The sequence below is a fragment of the Chiloscyllium plagiosum genome, unplaced genomic scaffold (genome assembly GCF_037043375.1).
Source record: "Chiloscyllium plagiosum isolate Xiang-an unplaced genomic scaffold, Cpla_swu_hap1 HiC_scaffold_37, whole genome shotgun sequence".
NCBI classification, from domain to species: Eukaryota; Metazoa; Chordata; class Chondrichthyes; order Orectolobiformes; family Hemiscylliidae; genus Chiloscyllium; species Chiloscyllium plagiosum.
In genome coordinates, this window is record NW_028270175.1 from 26,079,200 (window position 1) to 26,099,788 (window position 20,589).

Below are 20,589 nucleotides of genomic sequence, written 5' to 3' on the forward strand. Positions count from 1 at the left end.
TGTTGGAAATATGAAACTGAGTCAACTCTCTGACAGGCTCCTAATACTTGAAGTGGGCAGGTCCACAGTCTTTCAGTGCATCGTTCAGGATTTATAAATTTTTAATAGCACCTATTATGTCTTTAAAAAAGGACAGTGTGACTGTGAAGGGATTTAAACATGAGTTTCAGAACGTTGAAGTTAAGATGCTTTGAATCTGGTAACCATTGTAGGTGAGTAAGGAACAGCTTAATGGATTAGCAGGACTTGGTGAGGGTTCTTATATGGGCAGCAGAGATTGAAGAGCTTGTGTTAATTTTATTGTTTCACACCAGATGGACCCCATCAAACTCTAATGGCCCGTGACCTGACACCTCGCTGGGTCGAAAGGCCTTTTTCTGTGCTGTGAGGCTCTGAGACCATTTGTGTAATTGAAACTTAGGGCTTCATTTTGCAAAGTGACTTGTACAAGAATGTAAAAGTATTCAATTTTCCAAATTGTCATAAATGAAGAATGGCTCAAAGATTCTGAGGAGTTTGAAATTGATCTTTAATCAGTAATGAATTTTAACATTACTAAAGCACCACCACCCACAAGGAGAAATGAGGCTGATTTTTGCACCAACTTATCAACAGCTAACTGACAAAAGGCACTGAATATATTATTCAGGCAGGTATCTTACAATTCAGATGTAGTACTGTATTTCCTCAATAGCTATCTCCTTCCTTTTCTTTCTACTCCCTCAAACCCTATTTCAAATGACAATGGATTAACATGGTACACTTTTTTACTTTTAGAAAAAGTATTTAAACTACAACTAATGTTACTTTCACTCCCCCATTTGTTACAACAAGGAAAGCAAAAATCAAATTTTTTTTATTTAACATGACAGGATATTGACATCAAGAAGGTAAATGGGGTTCCTCAGTACGCCTTCCTACAGTACTGTGACATTGCAAGTGTCTGCAAAGCCATCAAGAAAATGGACGGAGAGTACTTAGGAAATAATCGGCTCAAGGTCAGGAAGGAGAAATACAGTCATTTGCTTATCAGGAATATTCACTTATCAGGAATTCACAGTGAAATATTAGTAAGAATTTTCTGTTGAACAATTTCTTGTATACTGTTTTTTGTTGTAACTTTACTTTTGTAATATTCCCCTTTGTTTTCTTGAGTTACTTCTCTATTTCCTCCCTCCAAGTTTAATATTGTTCTCCTTGGCATGTTAGGTAGAATGTCCAACCTGCACAGATGTTTCTGTGAATGCAATCAGTGTTACTTTTGGTCGTCCAACCTGGCCTGTGATTGAGCAGTATGTTAAGGTAAACATCACTGTTCCTATCTCAGATGGGGTTGAGACAAGCAAGGTTGAACTGAGTTCTGGGGAATGCCCAAGTCCAACTGCTACCTGAAACTGGTCTCTCCTGAATGACCATCCATTGATTTAGGTTGGTAGGATTGGTCAGCTTTGTTTTCCTCTTTGCTGCAAATTATTTTTCACGCATGTATCACACTTCAGCTGATGTGCTGTACTTGGCAAATTAATTTCTCCCTGGCAACTGTGATTAAAAAAATCTATATAATTTGTAATGTACCAGAATCATCTCAATAAATTCATGATTGAATTTCTCACTTCCGTTCAGAAAATTACTTTTTCCTTAATTAGTAGTTTGGCTGAGATTGGCAACTCACTGTGTGGAAAATCCTGGAAGAAGAATCTATGACCTGCATCCACTGCCCTTGCTTACATTTTGTAATTGCAATTAAAAGCAAAGGCTCACCAAATTGATGCACATTTTGCAGTACGTTTAACTGACGAATTTCCATGGCTTGTAAAAACAAAATCTAGCCAATGAGATGTCTTGTATAGAAAGTGAGTACAAATTGGGCCATCATTCTTCTAATACAGAATCTAATCAGAGCAATTTCTCAGTAAAAATATCAGTTGAAATTCAGTTAGCCTAAGTGAACGTGATGGCATCGACAAAAAAATTTATTGATATTATTTCAATTACTATTCAGTTAATAAACTTATTATGTAATCCCTGAAGTAGGATTGAGAATAAGTCCAAAAACAAGTTGAGGGATTCCCAGAGTAATGTTTATCTGTGAAATGTCTGCTTTCTTATGCTATTCAAACCATATTGGTCTTCTGTACAAATGTAAGAATGTTTTTCAGTTAGACTGTTGCACTAATGTGGGAAAGTAGTATTAGGTTGTACAGGTAGTACAACCCTTTATCCAAAAAGCACCAAAGTTGGAAGGTTTTTTCTCATTAACAAGGTTGTTTGGTGTGCGAACAGTTAACCCAAGTTGACATCCACTTGATGTGTGTCACTCAAATGTGACCTGGGGGGGGGGGGTGGCCGGCCCAGCAGTGGTAGACCTCTGTTTTGTTTCAGGGCCTGTTTCACTCAGTGAGTCTGCTCCTCTGGTAAGATTTTTAAAAATTTCACAATCAAACTGTCACTTATTCTGAAATTCGAAAAATTCTGAATTCCGAAAACTAGCTGCTCCCGAGCATTTCTGATAAAGGATTGTGCACCTGTAGTATAATTTTTTTTGGTGGTACAGACTTAATGGGCTGAAGGGCTTCTTCTGTACTGTATGATTTTATGTTAGTACTTCACATTATGGCCTGAAATTATCAAAAATGGGGTTCGTGTCATTGCTTTGAGTAATAATTTCAGCTCTGATGGAAAGGAGAACCATTACCCTAAATGGAATGACAGAAATTTGAATTGTTTCTGAAATCAATGTGTGCATTTAAAGACCAGTTCCAGAAGAATGTTGAAAGGCTGAGACTTTGTTTCAGCTGTTAAATATTGAATGATCTAAAGATACCTGAAAGGAAGTGAGATGAATAAGATGTTCGCAGCACAATATGCATTATTTATAAAGTTGCATCATATTTCTGTACCAGTTATCTCCTGTGAAGATCTCTTGTGCTGCATTGTGTTTTACAGTGAAGGCCAGTAGTGTTTGTAAATTTGGGGGGTCAGTGAAGTAGTTTTGTTAAACATATATGAAAATCTCTAATATAGCTTTAGTTCTCGTGTATTCAGGTCAGTGAGTTTTGTTACAGTTAAATACACCTCTCTCCCTCTCTCTTTTTCCAGTTGGGATTTGGAAAGAGCATGCCAACTAACTGTGTCTGGCTGGATGGTCTGTCTTCAAACATTACTGAACAATACTTATCCAGACATTTCTGTCGTTATGGACCTGTGCTCAAAGTAAGTGTCTTGTTGCACCATTCACTTACATTTTCACAACTTATTAACAGCTGGCAGCAAAAATGTCATAATTTTTCCAATTTAATTCTGAAAAATTGAGTAACTAAGAGGGTTATGGACAAAATTATGATTTCAGGTTTCTTCTCCAAAATACTCCATATTTCATGTTCTGATAGGAGCAAATTACATACAGTACATGGCTATGAACATGCTGATATAGTTAGCTTTCCACTTCATATACTAAGAACCTACAGTGGAAAAATAGCATTTCAATCATATCACTTGAATATGACTTTTTGTTTGAGTTTACAATTCCTGTTTTAATCAGTTTAGTTCCAAAATGGGACTACATTTGCTTCCTTAAGCAGTTTAAATATTAGAATGCTGGAAGCTAACTTATTTGTCTGCCTCTCTTGATGTCACCCTTCCAACAATCTATTTCATGTTTATTTTTTCTCTTTACAATTCAACAAAGAATAGTCCACACATTCAGAATCTGAAATGAAAACAGAAGGCATTGGAAATGCAGCAGTTCAGTGGCTTGGTGCAGATCCTACCACAGAACTTACTTTTAATGAAGGTTCCCTCCTGAAGCTTTGAGTTGTCCCCTGTCTTTCAGATGTTGGTTGACCCACTACCTATTTCCAACCATTCTGCTGTTTTTGTCAAAATGCTCTGTGTGAAACAGTCTGAAACTGTTCCTTGTTATCTGTCCATTTCGCAATTTGAAGTGGATATGTGGAATTGACCTTTATTGGCAATAAAGTGCCACTGTTTAGACTGTAATCCATGTTGGGTGATGTCAGAGAATAATGGTTTTGGCTAACAGCATTGTAAGGTTTAAAACTGACGGAACAACAATAATTCCTTAATTGTTCTAGGTAGTTTCTGAAAAGGATATTGCAATGAATAACTAGTATCTAAGTCTTATTCAAAAATTCTATTTTTCACTTCAGCTGCTCCAAGGTTTTAAAGATAACTGAAACCAGAGCCAAAGTACACTGCCTCCACAATATAGCATTCTCTATATCTATAATCCTTCTATCAATCTGCTGTTTACTGTATCACTCTGATACATTTTCTCTCTAATAACAGATTTTGTTGCAGGTCACTCACTGATGGACAATCTTTATAAAACCTGCTTTTTATAGTATATCCTTCATTGTCATCTCTGTTGATAAGATCTCTGATAATACACTCTGTATTTATGTCTGTCTTACTAGCAGGCAATTTATATCAACCATCATCTCTATTACTCGTCCCTTCTTATTATACACATTTGTATGGATCCCCAGGACAATAGTCTAGAGAGGTTCTGCTGTATATCTATCAGTTACTTGCCATTCCTATTTGGGGAACTAGCTGACTTCTTTCTTTACCTCCTGGGACAGATTGTGTTGGATCGTCAGAAAGGAATGGCTCTGGTGTTGTACGATGAAATTGAATGTGCACAAACTGCGGTGCAGGAGACCAAGGGCAGGAAGATTGGAGGAAATAGAATAAAGGTTAGTATAAGAGAGTTCATGGGGATACAAACAATGCACTTCTTGTTCTCTTCACTCTTACATCCTTCTTTTCTCTTTTGTTTTTCTCTCTCTCTCTCTCTCTCTCTCTCTCTCTCTCTCTCTCCCCCTCCCTCTGTGCGCAGGTACATACACAATAGTGTTCTCCATCTTCTCAGATGCACACCCTTTTCCAACCCCTCCCCAGTTCCATGGCATTGCACAAGACAAAAGACAAGATGCATTTTATGTAAAAAACCAGAGCATGAAATAGTAGCAAGTATTGAGGGGGAATGGAAGGTTAAACTCAGCAAGTTAAAACTAGCATTCTGCAATTTTACAAGCAGAGTTATTGGCATCCTGCAGTTCAAAGTGGCGTGGTTGGCATGAAAACTGGAAAATCGGTTTAATGCCTTATAAGGATCAGAAGCATGTTTTTAAAGAAAAAAAACATTTGCTGCCAGTTCAACTTTGCAATTATATATTTAATTGTATATGTTTACCATCTTTAATAAGTATTGTCTTCACTTTTAATATCTAACAATGAGACTCCTCCTTTTTAGGTGGATTTTGCAAATCGTGAGAGTCAGCTGGCATTTTATCGTTCTATGGAAGTCTCTGGGCAGGACATCAGAGATTTATATGAAATCTTCGCTGAGAGAAGGCAAGTGAAATGTTTCTAAAAAGTTTCTTAAATGATAATATAGTCATATCAAAGTGTTGGTTTTTATTATAGATATGTTAAATGATGGAATGCATTTAAATATTTTATTTAATTAACGTTTAGAAAATTTGTTAAACTGTGAAGTCCAAGAATGTCAAATTAATTTTGGCAAAGGTTGAGGAATCATGACATGTAAAGTAAAATGAAAACAGTCCAAGGAAAAGAAATGTTTTCTACAGATTAAACATTTTTTTTGTGTCTAATGACATTGTTTGAAACTAAAACCTTCCTGTAACCTTTTTTCACTGGGCTTCTAACTGCTGTCATTCATATACCAGTTTAAACTTTTTATAAACGTGCTTAGAACATAGAACATAGAACAATACAGCACAGAACAGGCCCTTCGGCCCACAATGTTGTGCCGAACATTTGTCCTAGCTTAAGCACCCATCCATGTACCTATCCAATTGCCGCTTAAAGGTCACCAAAGATTCTGACTCTACCACTCCCACAGGCAGCGCATTCCATGCCCCCACCACTCTCTGGGTAAAGAACCCACCCCTGACATCTCCCCTATACCTTCCACCCTTCACCTTAAATTTATGTCCCCTTGTAACACTCTGTTGCACCCGGGGAAAAAGTTTCTGACTGTCTACTCTATCTATTCCTCTGATCATCTTATACACCTCTATCAAGTCACCCCTCATCCTTCATCGTTCCAATGAGAAAAGGCCTAGCACTCTCAACCTATCCTCGTACGACCTATTCTCCATTCCAGGCAACATCCTGGTAAATCTTCTCTGCACCCTCTCCAAAGCTTCCACATCTTTCCTGAAGTGAGGCGACCAGAACTGCACACAGTACTCCAAATGTGGCCTAACCAAAGTCCTGTACAGTTGCAACATTACTTCACGACTCTTGAATTCAATCCCTCTGCTAATGAACGCTAATACACCATAGGCCTTCTTACAAGCTCTATCCACCTGAGTGGCAACCTTCAAAGACCTATGAACATAGACCCCAGATCCCTCTGTTCCTCCACCTCACTAAGAACCCTACCGTTAACCCTGTATTCCGCATTCTTACTTGTCTTTCCAAAATGGACAACCTCACACTTGGCAGGGTTGAACTCCATCTGCCACTCCTCAGCCCAGCTCTGCATCATATCCAAGTCCCTTTGCAGCCGACAACAGCCCTCCTCACTATCCACAACTCCACCAATCTTCGTATCATCTGCAAATTTACTGACCCACCCTTCGACTCCCTCATCCAAGTCATTAATAAAAATTAAGAACAGCAGAGGACCCAGAACTGATCCCTGCGGAACTCCACTTATAACTGGGCTCCAGGCTGAATATTTACCATCTACCACCACTCTCTGACTTCGACCGGTTAGCCAGTTTTCTATCCAATTGGCCAAATTTCCCTCTATCCCATGCCTCCTGACTTTCTGCATAAGCCTAACATGGGGAACCTTATCAAATGCCTTACTAAAATCCATGTATACTACATCCACTGCTCTACCCTCATCCACATGCTTGGTCACCTCCTCAAAGAATTCAATCAGACTTGTAAGGCAAGACCGACCCCTCACAAATCCGTGCTGGCTGTCCCTAATCAAGCAGTGCCTTTCCAGATACTCATAAATCCTATCCCTCAGTACCCTTTCCATTACTTTACCTACCACCGAAGTAAGACTAACTGGCCTGTAATTCCCGGGGTTATCCCGATTCCCTTTTTTGAACAGGGGCACAACATTCGCCACTCTCCAGTCCCCTGGTACCACCCCTGTTGACAGTGAAGATGAAAAGATCATTGCCAACGGTACTGCAATTTCCTCTCTCGTTTCCCACATAATCCTAGGATATATCCCATCAGGCCCGGGGGACTTGTCTATCCTCAAGTTGTTCAAAATGTCCAACACATCTTCCTTCCTAACATGTATCCCCTCTAGCTTACCAGTCCGTTTCACACTCACCTCTTCAACCTTATACGGTTGCTTGATATAATGCAGTTAGGATTAAATGCAATTTTAAGAGAAATTATCATTCCACTGAACTGAGGATAACTGAGGGTTAGGGTACACCCCTCTGTAGAATTCCAGGGAAAGTGTTGGGGGAGAGAGAGGGTGGGAGGTCAGTCATTTGGAGACTGTGCCTGTTTAATCACTGTCAACAAAAGACGCGATCACTGCTGGATACACGTCTTTGATGTAATGTTTCTATCAGGACCTCGAGATCTCCTTTAGATAATCCGATTTTCGGATTATTGGTATTCGGATAATCGAGTTTCCTCTGTAGATGGGTAATGTTCCATGCTGTCTCCATACCCTGTGTTGTAAAGGCCACAGAAGGTCAACATTGAACCAGTACACTTTGTCCCCCAGATTTTGCTCTTTTTGTTTAATTTAGACGGAGTGTTTCTGTTTTGTCTCTTTGCAGGTACGTTTTGTTTCCAGAGCCAGTCAGTCTTTGTTTTCTTCAATTTTGTATTTTTTTTTGTAAATTTGGAGCATTTACCAGTCCTGGAACAAATATTACAGAAGCACCACTGTCTTTTCAAACTGTTAGAAAAGAAACAAATGAAATTCATGCTGTTATCTGGTTTGCAGATTTAACTACAAGTGTTGTAGTCTTTTCAAACTCTATGGTAATAGCTACCAGCTCTGCAGATAGCTTCAGAGAGGGCTTTAAGAGCAGGCATAGAAAATAAGCACAACCAATATGCACTTCACCGGATTGAAATAGAAAAATGTAATTTTAACTGTCAGCCTAAGTTGTCTTCCAGTTAGGCTATCATTATGACATATTGCCTATATCATAGAAAAACAGACTTTGGGAAAGGCAATCAACACAAACCTCTGAAAAATTTAAATAAATTCTGAAAGTGTTAGATCATACTCCATTGTTGATTAGCAAATTTAAGAATAAAATATTTATTGTGAACATATCACCACGGCCTTGAGTTCTCAAGCTCAGCTGCACAAAGGAAAGATGAACCTGTTAATCTCACATTATTCAAGACAGAAATGAGAAACCATGTAAACAAAAGACGGGTTGCATGCAGTCTGGAATTGTTGATCTCCATAAACAAGACTACTTGCAGTTAGCCATTTCCCAAGATTCACCAGTGCAAAGTTTCTGATCTAGTGCTGAGTTTTATTTTGAGAAAACATCAAAATAAATGTGAACCCTTGAAGTGCGGGGTGGGGGATTCCATTACCAATATATTTTGATAGCACTCCGCTACAATTCCAAGAACCATTCAAGTTACGTTGATGTCTGTAATGGGAGAGGAATATATATTACTTCACAGAGCAAAAGTAAAGTCATAAAAGTATACAGCATAGAAATAGACCCTTCAGTCCAACTCATTCCTGCTGACCAGATGTCCTAAATAAATCTAGTCCCATTTGCCAGCATTTGGCCCATATCCCTCTAAACCTTTTTTATTCATATACCCATCCAGATGCTTTTTAAATATTGTAATTGTACCAGCCTCTAACATTTCCTCTGGCTGCTCATTTCCACACTATCTGCACAAAAACGTTGCCCCTTAGGTCCCTTTAAAATCCACACTCCCTGTCCCCACTCTAAATCTATACCCTAGTTTTGGATTCCCCCATTCCAGGGAAAAACTATGTTTATTTACCCTATCCATACACCTCATAATTTTATAAACCTCTATAAGGTCATCCCTCAGCCTCTGACACTCCAGGGGAAAAGCCCCAGTCTATTCAGCCTCACCCCATAGCCCAAACCCTCCAACCCCGGCAAAATCCTTATAAATCTTTTCTGAACCTTTTCAAGTTTCACAATGCTTTCCTATAACCAGGAGACCAGAATTGCATGCAGTATTCCAATAGTAGCCTAAACAATGTCTTGCACAGCTGTGACATGACCTCCCAATTCCTGTACTCAGTGCACTGACCAATAAAGACAAGCATTCCACACACTGCCTTCACTAACCCACCTACCTGTGACTTTACTTTCAAGCAACTACGAACCTGACTACAAGGTTTCATTGTTCAGCAACTCTCCCCAGGACCTTACCATTATGTGTATAAGTCCTGCCCTGATTCACCTTTCCAAAATGCCATGATGTAGAGGTGCTGGTGTTGGACTGGGGTGCACAAAGTTAAAAATCGCACAACACCAGGTTATAGTCCAACAGGTTTATTTGGAAGTACAAGCTTTTGGAGCACTGCTACTTCATCAGGAAGCTAGTAGATGGAAGAGCAGCACTATAAAACCTTATACTTCCAAATAAACCTGTTGGACTATAACCTGGTGTTGTGTGATTTTTAACTTTTTCCAAAATGCAGCGCTTCACATAGGAGAAAAAATTGTGGCTATAAGTGCCACAAGAGGGATTTCAATGATGGAGATGATTTCCTCAAATTCTAGGAGCAGTAATTACTGAATTATAAGCTGTTGCATTGTTTTGTAACTTTGAGGAAAAAAAACAAAACAATGGCACTTTAAAAAGGAGGAAGAGCGACAAAAGCTGTGATCACATGGGAAGTGATTGAAACTGTCTTTGCTGTTTGGTTTCAAGTATCTCTGGATATTGGAGCTTGTTCTAAGTAGTTGATGAATTTTTAGTAGAGTTGGTTTGATTTTAATTTGTAGGACCTAAAATACTTATAATGCTTACAAAAGTATAGAAAGTTATAAACAAATAACAATACTTTTCCATATTCAATAATTCTAATTTGATAACATAACAATGAATAGAATAAAGCAAGGATTAAGGACACTGCAGAAAATTTTGAATTCCCAATCCTATTTTAAACTTGTTATATCCAATCCAGTGAAAGCCTCTGAACCTTTGACAAAATTATATTTATGTAAAAAGAAAATCCTCTCTGTATCATCTTGTGCAACTGGTGCATACAGAATTTCCTACTTAAGTACTTAGCCAAAGTGGCATTCTTCAAATGAGTTCAGATAATTTGTGCTGCCAGATTTAGCAGTCTGTAGACGGTGGGACATCACATTTGAATTAGAGTCTCATCTTGACTATTGTCTCAGACCTCGAAAATCAAATCTGAAATCTTTTATTCACTGTTGGACCAAGGAGTGGAATTCACCTTTGAACTAAAGTTTGAAGCAACCCCTTTCTACATTCTTGCTCTTTCTTTTAAAATTAATTTCAAACAACATGGATTTGTTCAAAAATATTTGCGTTTCAATTAATGTATATTTTTTTAATTAACAGGGAGGATCGGAGGGGATCATATCATGAATATCCTGCGGATCGTGCTTACTTTGATGCGGTTAGAGGACCAGCTGCTGTATTTCCTGAAGATCCTCGAAGGGATTATCGTGCAAGAAGTAGAGATTTTTATGCTGAGTGGGATCCTTACCAGGGCGACTATTATGATCCTCGTTATTATGAAGATCCACGGGAATATAGAGACTATAGAGATCCATATGAACAGGACATAAGGGAGTACAGTTACAGACAGCGAGAAAGAGAAAGAGAGAGAGAACGCTATGAATCTGATAGAGAACGAGACCATGAAAGACGAACTTGTGAGCGAAGCCAAAGCCCAACGCACTCGAGAAGAGCTCAGAGTTGCAGCGCTTCGCCAGCACAGTCTGAGAGACATCAGAGTGACAGTGTGGATTCTGAACGCAGGATATACAGTCGATCATCGGACCGTAGCGGTAGCTGCAGTTCACTATCACCTCCACGATACGATAAAGCAGATAAACCAGACAAAGTCCGACCAGACCGTTATGAGAAAAATGAAAAGGAGAAAGATCGGCTGTTCGAACCTGAAAGAGCTGAAAAACGAACCCAAAGAAAAGACAAGTCTGAAAAATTGGAAAGAACAAAGAAAATTGAGAAATCTGAAGTGGAGAAACTGGATAAGAAAGAGAAAATTGAGAAGCTTAAAATACGGAAGGTGAAACCTCCATCTCCAAGTTCCCTGTCTTCTGAAACAGACCATGAAGTAGATAGGGACCTAAATCTTGATAGTCTAAAGGGCAAAACTAAACAAGGAAAAGACAAAGCAGAGAAAGAAGGAGCTTCAAAAAATCGTTTGGACTTAATTCCTTGTGTGGTGTTAACTCGTGTAAAGGAGAGAGAGGCAAAAATGATTGAGCCCTTGAATGCAGAGAAACCAAGAGGAAAGTCAGAGAGTGACACTGTCAAATCTCCATCTGCAGAACAGAATAAAGTACAGTTAACTCGACTTGACCAGACAAAAACTGAACTATCAAAATTAGAACCTTCCAGGCCAAAAGTGCCAAAAGAGAAGTTGCTTGCCAGCCAAATAGAGGTTGTGGGTAAGGAAGTGAAAATTAAGCATAAAAAGAACCTCAAATCCGAACCATGCCCTGAAGCAACAAATGCAATGGATATTGACAAACTGGAGGCTAGGAAGAGACGTTTTGCAGATCCCACTTTAAGAACGGATAGGCAAAAATTAGAGGTTAAGCGAGGCAGTCAAGAGGAAGAGGAACTCCGGCTAGGTCTAAGAAAACAACCTGAACTGGCTACTTGGAGAGAAATGCCTACAGTAGGCAAAGAAGGAGATTTGGACCGAAGACCTTTGCGGAAAGAATTACTCAAAAGGGAGCATAGGAAAGTCAAGCAAGAGAAACTAATTTCAGCATTTAGCCCCAGAGAAGGACAGGAGTCTGCTACTGTTTCTGCGGGAATTGGCTTGCGGCCCAGTATAGAAACACAGTCAAGATTAAGTGAGCCATCTGAAGAACCAGTAGAAACTCCAGAAATTGCATTAAAGAAACAGAATACAATGAAGCCTCCAAATAAGGGAATTGTGCAGCCATTGCTCCCGCATCTTGATGAGGTACCAGGGGAAGGAGAGGTTAAAAGAGAGGAACGGAAAAGAAAGTACAGTGGTACCCCCGAGGACACAAATGATCACAAGTCTGCCCATGAAAAATTACAAACCATTGATGCGGATGAGAAACTTGGGATTGATATTGATTACACTCAAAGTTATAGGAAACAGATGGAGCAGAACCGTAGACTTAAACAGCAACAGGAAATGGAAATGGCAAAATCTGAAAAGTACAACAGCCCCAGGAAAGAAAATGCAGATGAATTTGAAAGGAGGAGTTTGGTCCATGAAGTGGGGAAGCCACCTCAGGATGTCACAGATGATTCCCCTCCAGTTAAACGGAGAAAAACTGATCAATTTGACTTTGAAACGAGCATGAAACGAGAAAGAAATTACAGAAGTTCTCGTCAGCTAAGTGAAGATTCTGAGAAAACTGTCCTTTCCCCTGGATTTCGACATATCCTCTCTTATCAGGATGAGGATGATAATGATTCCCCCCATCAGGCATTACTACCAAAAGAACCAAAGGATTCTCCAAAACTAGACTCCGCCTTTCAGATTCCTGTTAGAGAAGAACCTTTAAAATGCAATGCTCATGAGTCAAATAAGCGAGAACAAATGCTGGATTTGGCTAGGTTTAAAATAATGTCTCAGAGCTCAGAAGAAGAGGCACCTCGTTGGGAAACACGTCTAAAACTAGATGCAAGTAGGTCTGATGTTAGTTTTCCCAGTAGCATTATAAAACGAGATGGCATTCGCAAACGTTCTGTACGTGAGCTTGAACCAGGTGAGGTACCATCTGATTCTGATGAGGATAATGAACACAAATCTTCTCATTCACCTAAAGCTTCAACATCTTTTGAAAGTTCTAGATTACCTTTATTCCTGCGAAATAGGGAAGATAGATTATCAGACTTAAAGCTGTCAAGCTCACTAGAAAGAAATAAATTCTACTCCTTTGCACTTGACAAGACCATTACCCCTGATACCAAGGCTTTACTTGAGAGGGCAAAGTCTCTGTCTTCATCCCGAGAAGAAAATTGGTCATTCTTAGATCGGGATTCGAGGTTTGCCAGCTTCAGGAAAGATAAAGATAAAGAAAAGGTTGAATCGGCACCAAGGCCAATCCCTTCTTGGTATATGAAAAAGAAAAAAATTAGAACAGATTCTGAAGGCAAAATAGATGAAAAGAAGGAAGATCATAAGGAAGATGAACAGGAGAGGCAAGAATTATTTGCTTCCCGGTTCCTGCATAGCTCAATCTTTGAGCAGGATTCAAAACGCTTACAGCATCTTGAAAGGAAAGAAGACGATATGGATGTAATTTCTGGTCGGTTATTTGGAAGGCAGGGATCTGTTGATGGCTCCAGTAATACCCCAGATCTTATACAGGAACCTGTAGTCTTATTTCACAGTCGGTTTATTGAATTGACACGTATGCAACAGAAGGAGAAAGAAAAGGATCAGAAGCCAAAGGAACTTGAGCGACGAGAAATTGAGAAAGAAGTTCAACCTAAAACAACAGAGCCTGTATCTGAATTGAAAGAATCAGACTTGAAAAATACTTGTCCTCTTTTGAGGGCTATAGTCCCACCACCACCTCCACTACCACCTCCTCTGACCACAAGTTTTCAGGCACTACCTGCTGAACAACAAGAAACTGTGAAGAGTAAAACAGCAAATGAAACCCTGGTGACAGAAAGTGTAGTTTCCAACTCAGGAGAGAATCGTTCAGAATCTGGACCTGCAGCTGATGCATCTAAACCTGTCATTGTTAACGTGAGCCCCTGTGAAGAAATCGAACCTATTGTTGTAAACAAGCAGTTGGAAGCAAATGTTACTTCAGAACCAGTGGCTTCTGGGCAGGAATCAGTAGTTAGAGAACATCTGTCTTATTTGGATACCAAACCACCAACTCCAGGGGGAAATGATGTCCAAGAAATCTGCATTAATGCTGAACCTAAAGTACCAGAGATCAATGCAGATTCCTCCAAACCTATACCAAAAGAGCTAGTACCTGAGGAGCACAAAGATAATAAGAAACCTCCTATCAGTGTTGAACTGGATATCAACAAGAAAGAAGAGCATTCGGGGATCCGTCCACAGGTTTCTGACAATGAAATGGATACTGAGCCTTCTGTAGTTTTAAAAGAGAAAAAGAATTCCAAAAATAAAAGAACAAAGACTCCACTTCAAGCCATCACTGCAACCATTTCAGAAAAACCGGTCACAAGAAAAAGTGAAAGGATAGACCGTGAAAAGCTTAAACGGTCGTCATCACCTCGTGGCGACACTCAAAAACTTCAGGACCAAAAGTTAGATGTAGAAAAGGTCTCCAAAAACACAGCGAAGTCTCCAAGTTCAGCCCCTGAGTCAGAAATCTCTGAGCCAAGTCTTCCTTTAGGTAGAACAAGACGCAGAAATGTGCGGTCAGTTTATGCCACAGTTGATGATGGCCCATCCTTAATAAAGGACTCCACAGATACATTGCGTTCAACCAGGAAAAGGGCTGAGAAAGAAGTTCAGGAATCACCAAATGTACAAACCCCTCCACGACGGGGAAGACCTCCAAAATCCCGTCGTAGACCTGGTGAAGAAGTGCCATGCTTTAAAGCTGACCAGGTAAAACAGGACGCTGAAGAAACAGAAACTAAAGATGGTACTGAAAGCACAAAACCTGTGGAAGGGTGGAAGTCACCTCGTTCGCAGAAAACCGCACAAAGTCATTCTTCAGCTGCTCAGAGTAGCCAGATAGGAAGAAAAGGAGTTAAAACAGAACCAAGAACTGCTGAAATTTGTGTTGAACGTACAGCTGATGCTGCAGAGCCCTTAATTGAGCAAAGCTCAATAGCTGAGAATATCAAAGCCTCAGCTGAGGGAAATGAGATAGTAAGTGACCAAAAATCTGACAGAAATGATGGTGCATTAGAAAAGTGTCCTTCAACTAACAATTCGGGTGAAATGATAGAGAAAAGATCTGTGGAGAAAGGCTCAAAGTCAAAATGTGGGAGAGGGAGAAATGCAAAGGCTAGTGAGGACAAAATGTGTCTACGAAATTTGGAAATAAGACTTAGCACTGAAGAAGTAAAAGGTGTTCTTCACTCAGGTGATGGAGAAGTGACTGTGACACCAAAGAAGGACCCACCGAGAAATGACAGTCAGTCACCTGAGCTAGTTAAAGAAGGAATGGGTGATACGTTTTTAGGACCTCCCAAATCACCAGAAAAAGAAATAGCAAAACCTGAGTGTTCACCAGAAGCTGTACAACGAGCTAAACAGATAGAACTTGAAAGAGCAGTGGAGAACATTGCAAAATTAACAGAAATCCCAACTGTACATCCTTACAAAGAGACGGCAGATGAGCCCGATGTTAGAACAGAGGAAGATGTGGAAAAGCCTGCCCATCAGGCTAGTGAAACTGAGCTTGCAGCAGCCATTGACTCCATTATTGCTGATGAATCAGCAGAACCAGATAACTTCCCATCTGCTCCAAGATACCCTACTGAACAAACTGTAGCAGGTATCTCTGAAGATCAAATGGTACTTCCTACACCACCTGACACTTTGCAGCCTGAAACTGATCAGGATATTGTGAATATTTTGGAGTCAGCTGCAGACGTTGGTGCCTCAGGCCGATTGTTGGCAAAGGGTCAACCCTCAAACCGTTTGATATCAAAGATCCCAGCTTCAGGTCGTTTGCTGTCTAAAGCCCCAGTTTCTGGCCGCTCTGTTTCTAAATCTCCTGCTTCAGCAGAAAATGTGGTTACAGAAGTTCCCTCTTCAGTTGAAAGCATGGTTTCTGAAGTTCCCACCTCTACAGACAACATAATTCCTAAAGTTCCTACCTCAGCAGACAACATAGTTCCTGAAAATTCTACACCAGTAGACACCCCTTCAGCAGACAGTGTGATATCTAAAGCTCCAGTCCCATTGGCGAGCACGATTGCTAAGGTTTCTGTCTCAGTGGAGAGTGTAATATCTAAAGCACCTGGCTCAGTTGAGAGTGTAATATCTAAAACTCCTGCATCAGTTGAGAGTGTGATTTCTAAAGTATCTGTCTCAGCTGAGAGTGTGATTTCTAAAGTTCCAGTCTCCACAGAGAGCATGGTTTCTGAAACTCCCATTTCACCAGAAGGTGTTGTTCCCTCAGCTCTGTCCTTGGACACTTCCGCTTTGAAAACTCCAGCTATGGACAGTCACTCAGCAATTTCAGTCAGTTCAGCTTCCAGGTCTCCTTTATTGACTACAGTGGCTGAGGCAAAAAGTCCTGATGTATGTTTTCAGCGATCTGGAAATATTTCCCAGAAAACAGAGAATCTTCCATTGCCAGAACCTGCTGAAGTCCCACGGACCCCAAGTCGTAGAGGGCGTTCAAAACCTCGAATGACAAGGCGTAATAGAAGAGGGAGCACTAGCAGAAAGGGAGAGTTAGCAGATGGCAATAGTTCTGAACCCGAACCAGTGCCTGTTTCTGCTGACATTAAACAAAACAGCGTTACAGCAGAAACCATTTCAGAAAAATGTGCAAATAAATCAGTGGTAGAACCTATTTCTGTTTCCAAGAGTGATACAGACAACCTGACTAAATTAGAAGAGAGTAAACTTGGTGGTATGAAACCCTCTGAATCAGATAAGGATTCAACAACTGAAGCTATTTCACCACATGATCCACTGCATTCTTCAGCCTGTAATGAAGATAACAGAAGTCCTCCCTGTTTTAAACTAAAGCAACACACCGAGTTCGCACCTGAAGCTCAATCAAAACAAAACATGTCAAGAGTAGCTATTAATGCTTTCCCTACCACGACTACTGCAAAGATTTCAGTAACTCCTGCACCTGCCTTGGGAACTGCACATATTAGTTCTGGGGTTGTGCCAGATTGGATGTCAAGGCATGAGGCATCTCGTGCTTGTTCTACACCCCCTCCTAGTGCTCCTCCCCCAGATACCAAAGCTTCTGACCTTGACACCAACTCTAGTACATTGAGGAAAATTCTCATGGAGCCAAAGTATGTGTCAGCTACAGGTGTTCCAACCACGTTTGTAACTACAGCAATAAATGAGCCACTGACTTCGGTTCGGACAGAAGAAGCTTTCCCTTCAAGTGAAGCTAGCAAACTGGTATTGGATGAAAAAGCTGTAGTTCCACCTAGCAGTACTGGAGGACAACAAATATCAGAGATGCCAGTGTTTAATGAGAAAGAAAAGCATAGTAGTCCTTTGATATCACCCAAAGTTACTTCTGTAATAAGCAGGATCCCGCCGAGTTTAGATCAAGAGGAAGTGGCAAAGGTGACAGCAAACAGCCGAGGCCCAGGCAGCCTTCCATCTCAGACACCAAGTCTCCCAACTGTGTCACTGACCAAACAAAAATATAGATCAAACTTGACTGAAAATAGCAGGTACAAGCTTGGGACAGTGGCATTCATTGGAGATGAGTCTCGGCAGGTGGATAATCTTGCATTAAACCAGGGATCGAGTCCACGACTGAGAGTAAATACCTCTGAAGGGGTTGTGGTGTTGAGTTACTCTGGTCAGAAAACAGAAGGTCCTCAAAGAATAAGTGCTCCAATCAGCCAGATTCCACCTGCTAGTGCAGTAGATATAGAATTTCAACAATCTGTGTCCAAGTCACAAGCCAAACCAGAGCCAATTTCACAATCACAGCCTGTTTCAAAGGGTTCACAAACTCCATCAGGTTATAGCAATGTGATTGGCACTCATTCCTCAAGCATACTTGTTGGACATGGTGGTCCCCAATCTTATAACGCATCACCTGTCATTTCAAGTATTAAACAAGAGCATCAAATCCATGAGAAATCTGAAACAGCTATGCATTCGGGTACACTATCGACTCAGCCAGGAGCAGTTAAGATAGTCTACAATCCTTTACCGAACATTGTATCTACTAACAAGAAAGGTGGAGACCCAGCTGTTCCCAAAATTGAAGCTGTTAAAGTAACACAGCAGTCAACCCTGAGCCCAGGAATCAGCCCTCATCATGCTGCTATGCCAAGTAAGCTGCAGTCAGACACTAACCACATCAGTTCTGGGCGCGGCACTCCAACAGAAAGAGGTCTGCCTCTGCCAGTTTCCATTAAACAGGAACCCCATTCTCCACGCACATCTGTTCATTCCCCTTCTCCATTTCCCAAAGTGTGTCAGCCGAGTAGCACCTCAACAACGTCCCAATCAATGAATGCTAATATGGTTATAAATGCTGGTCTCACTATGACACAATTTGTTCCAAGTGTCCATTTGCCAGAGCAATCGGTCATTATGCCTCCTCATAGTGTGACACAGACTCAGGTGGTCTCCTTAGGGCATCTTTCTCAGGGTGAAGTAAGAATGAATGCTCCTTCAGTACCAGGTATTCCGTTTGGCATAAGGCCTGAGACTCACCATCCCTCTCCTAGAGCTGTCCTCCAACCTCAAATGGAACTTCGTTCGCAGAGATCAAACACACCACAGTCAACAGTTATCAGAGACTTGTGTATGCCTCAGATATCCAACCAGCATCAACCTGATGAAGAACTACTTCATTATCATGGACTTAGAAGAGGATCAGCTCCCTTACAGCCAGATGTCCTTGTGATGCAGCCAGACTATAGAATCCATCCTGGAGGTTTGCGACTGGACCAATACAATGTGCCCCAGGAGATGTTGCTGCGTGACGTTAGGATGATGTACCCACCTATGACAGCTGTAGGTGATGTCCATGGTGAGGCCAGACAAGCTAGGACTCCTGATGGATCTGTTAAAACTCCTCCTACTAGTAAAACCCCTCAACCAGCTAAAGAGGCCCCAAAAACATCTGAAGTAAAAATGACAAAGTCACCTCACAATGAAGCTCGGTTGATCAATGTACCTCCTGGAATGCCTATGTCTCAATCTGTAATGGTCTCGCATGGCGTTCAACTCATGCACCAAGTCCCTAGTTCCTTCCATGACTATCCACGTGTGTATCAAGATCCACGGAACTTCCACCATTCTCACCTTGGTCATCCACCGTTTGGAGGAATGAATCTACCATCTCGCAGCATGACTCCTCAGGTAAATGTGAGATTTTTTTTTTTGCCTCATTTTATCAACTTCCACAAAATGTTTTTGTTCTGAAGTTATTCTTACCTGTGATACTTTGTTGAGGAGGGAAGAATGCAGTGCAACATCTGAGATAAGTACATAAAAAATAAAAACTGCACTTCTACATTCATTACTTTAGTATTCCCTGTTGCCATTGCCAAGTTGTAAAGTCAGCCTAATTTTGGGACTTCGCCACTACCATTTTGTTGTCAGATTTTATGATGTGTGAATTCCTCTGCCTCGTTTGCTTTGGAATTATAGAACTGTGAAATAATTGGAGGCCATTTGGGTCCTTGTGCCAGTTTCAGTTCTTTAGAAAAACAATTGTTAGTTCTGGACTTCTGCATTTCGCCCCTTTTGAGTATCCAATTGCCTTCTGAATTTACTTCCATTGCCCCTTCAGACAGTGCATGCCAGACCATAATAATGCCCTATAGAAAAGAACGTTTTCTCACTTCATCTCTGGCTTTTTTGCCATTTACATTAAATATTTGTCACTTGGTTGTGAACCGCTCTTATTTTATGGAAATGGTTTATTTACTCTTGGTGAACGTGTGATTTTGCATGTATTCAATTCAATAAAATCATGATTTTTTTCTGCACTGAGTAAAATTCCAACTACTTTGGTCTTTCCATGTAACTGCAGGCCCTCATCCCTGATACCATTCTGGTAAATCTGCATCCTCCAAAGAAGCCTTGATGGCCTTTCTAAAGGTTAATGCCCGGAATTGGGCATAATACTCGAGTTGTGACTCCTCCAATAATTTAAAATTATTTAGCATAACTTCATAATTTTTATGTTCCGTGCCTATTCATGCAGTTCCTTCAAATACCTGCTGTTACCTCTGGAATGTTTTCCCCTTCCTTAGATCTATATCTATGACCATTCAAATTCTCATCTGCTGTAGTGACATCTTTGAAAAATACGTTTTGTGATCCAACTCTGATTCAGCACCATCTCCTTGACCTTGCTACTGTCTCTAATTTGATTTCACTCCTTGTCTGAAATCCAGCATTGGATGACCAGAGATTTTCTATCAATGAATTAATAGCAAGATTGACCCATTGTCTTTGACCCCTGCCACTAGTTCTTTTGATTTTCCAAGACATTGCTCACACCCAAAGTGACCTTTTTGATCCCAAGTTGAGCTTTCGAGGGTACATTTTCTCTATCACCAAGACTAGAATCTCCTCCCACCCTCATCTATCTCTACATCTGTCTCAGCTCTCCTGCTGAAACTGTCATTTCATTGAATCATAGGATGATTAACAGCACTGAAGGAGGCAGTTTAGCTGTCGTATCCACA

General features: G+C 40.5%; 1 protein-coding gene across 16 annotated transcripts in view; it reads left to right on the forward strand.

The window, feature by feature from the left end:
- LOC122540264 (msx2-interacting protein) overlaps positions 1-20,589 on the forward strand; it is a 104,905-nt gene that overhangs the window by 75,498 nt on the left and 8,818 nt on the right. For 5 of the 16 annotated variants that reach the window (XM_087980494.1, XM_087980491.1, XM_087980492.1 and 2 more), the window contains 6 exons: positions 873-1,070; positions 1,210-1,302; positions 3,100-3,213; positions 4,605-4,718; positions 5,279-5,383; positions 10,604-19,258. In XM_087980494.1, coding sequence (XP_087836620.1) covers positions 873-1,070; positions 1,210-1,302; positions 3,100-3,213; positions 4,605-4,718; positions 5,279-5,383; positions 10,604-19,258 — 9,279 coding nt within the window. The remainder of the gene's footprint in view (positions 1-872; positions 1,071-1,209; positions 1,303-3,099; positions 3,214-4,604; positions 4,719-5,278; positions 5,384-10,603; positions 19,259-20,589) is intronic. The other 11 variants (XR_015753467.1, XM_087980506.1, XM_087980493.1 and 8 more) reach the window with 7 other exon arrangements.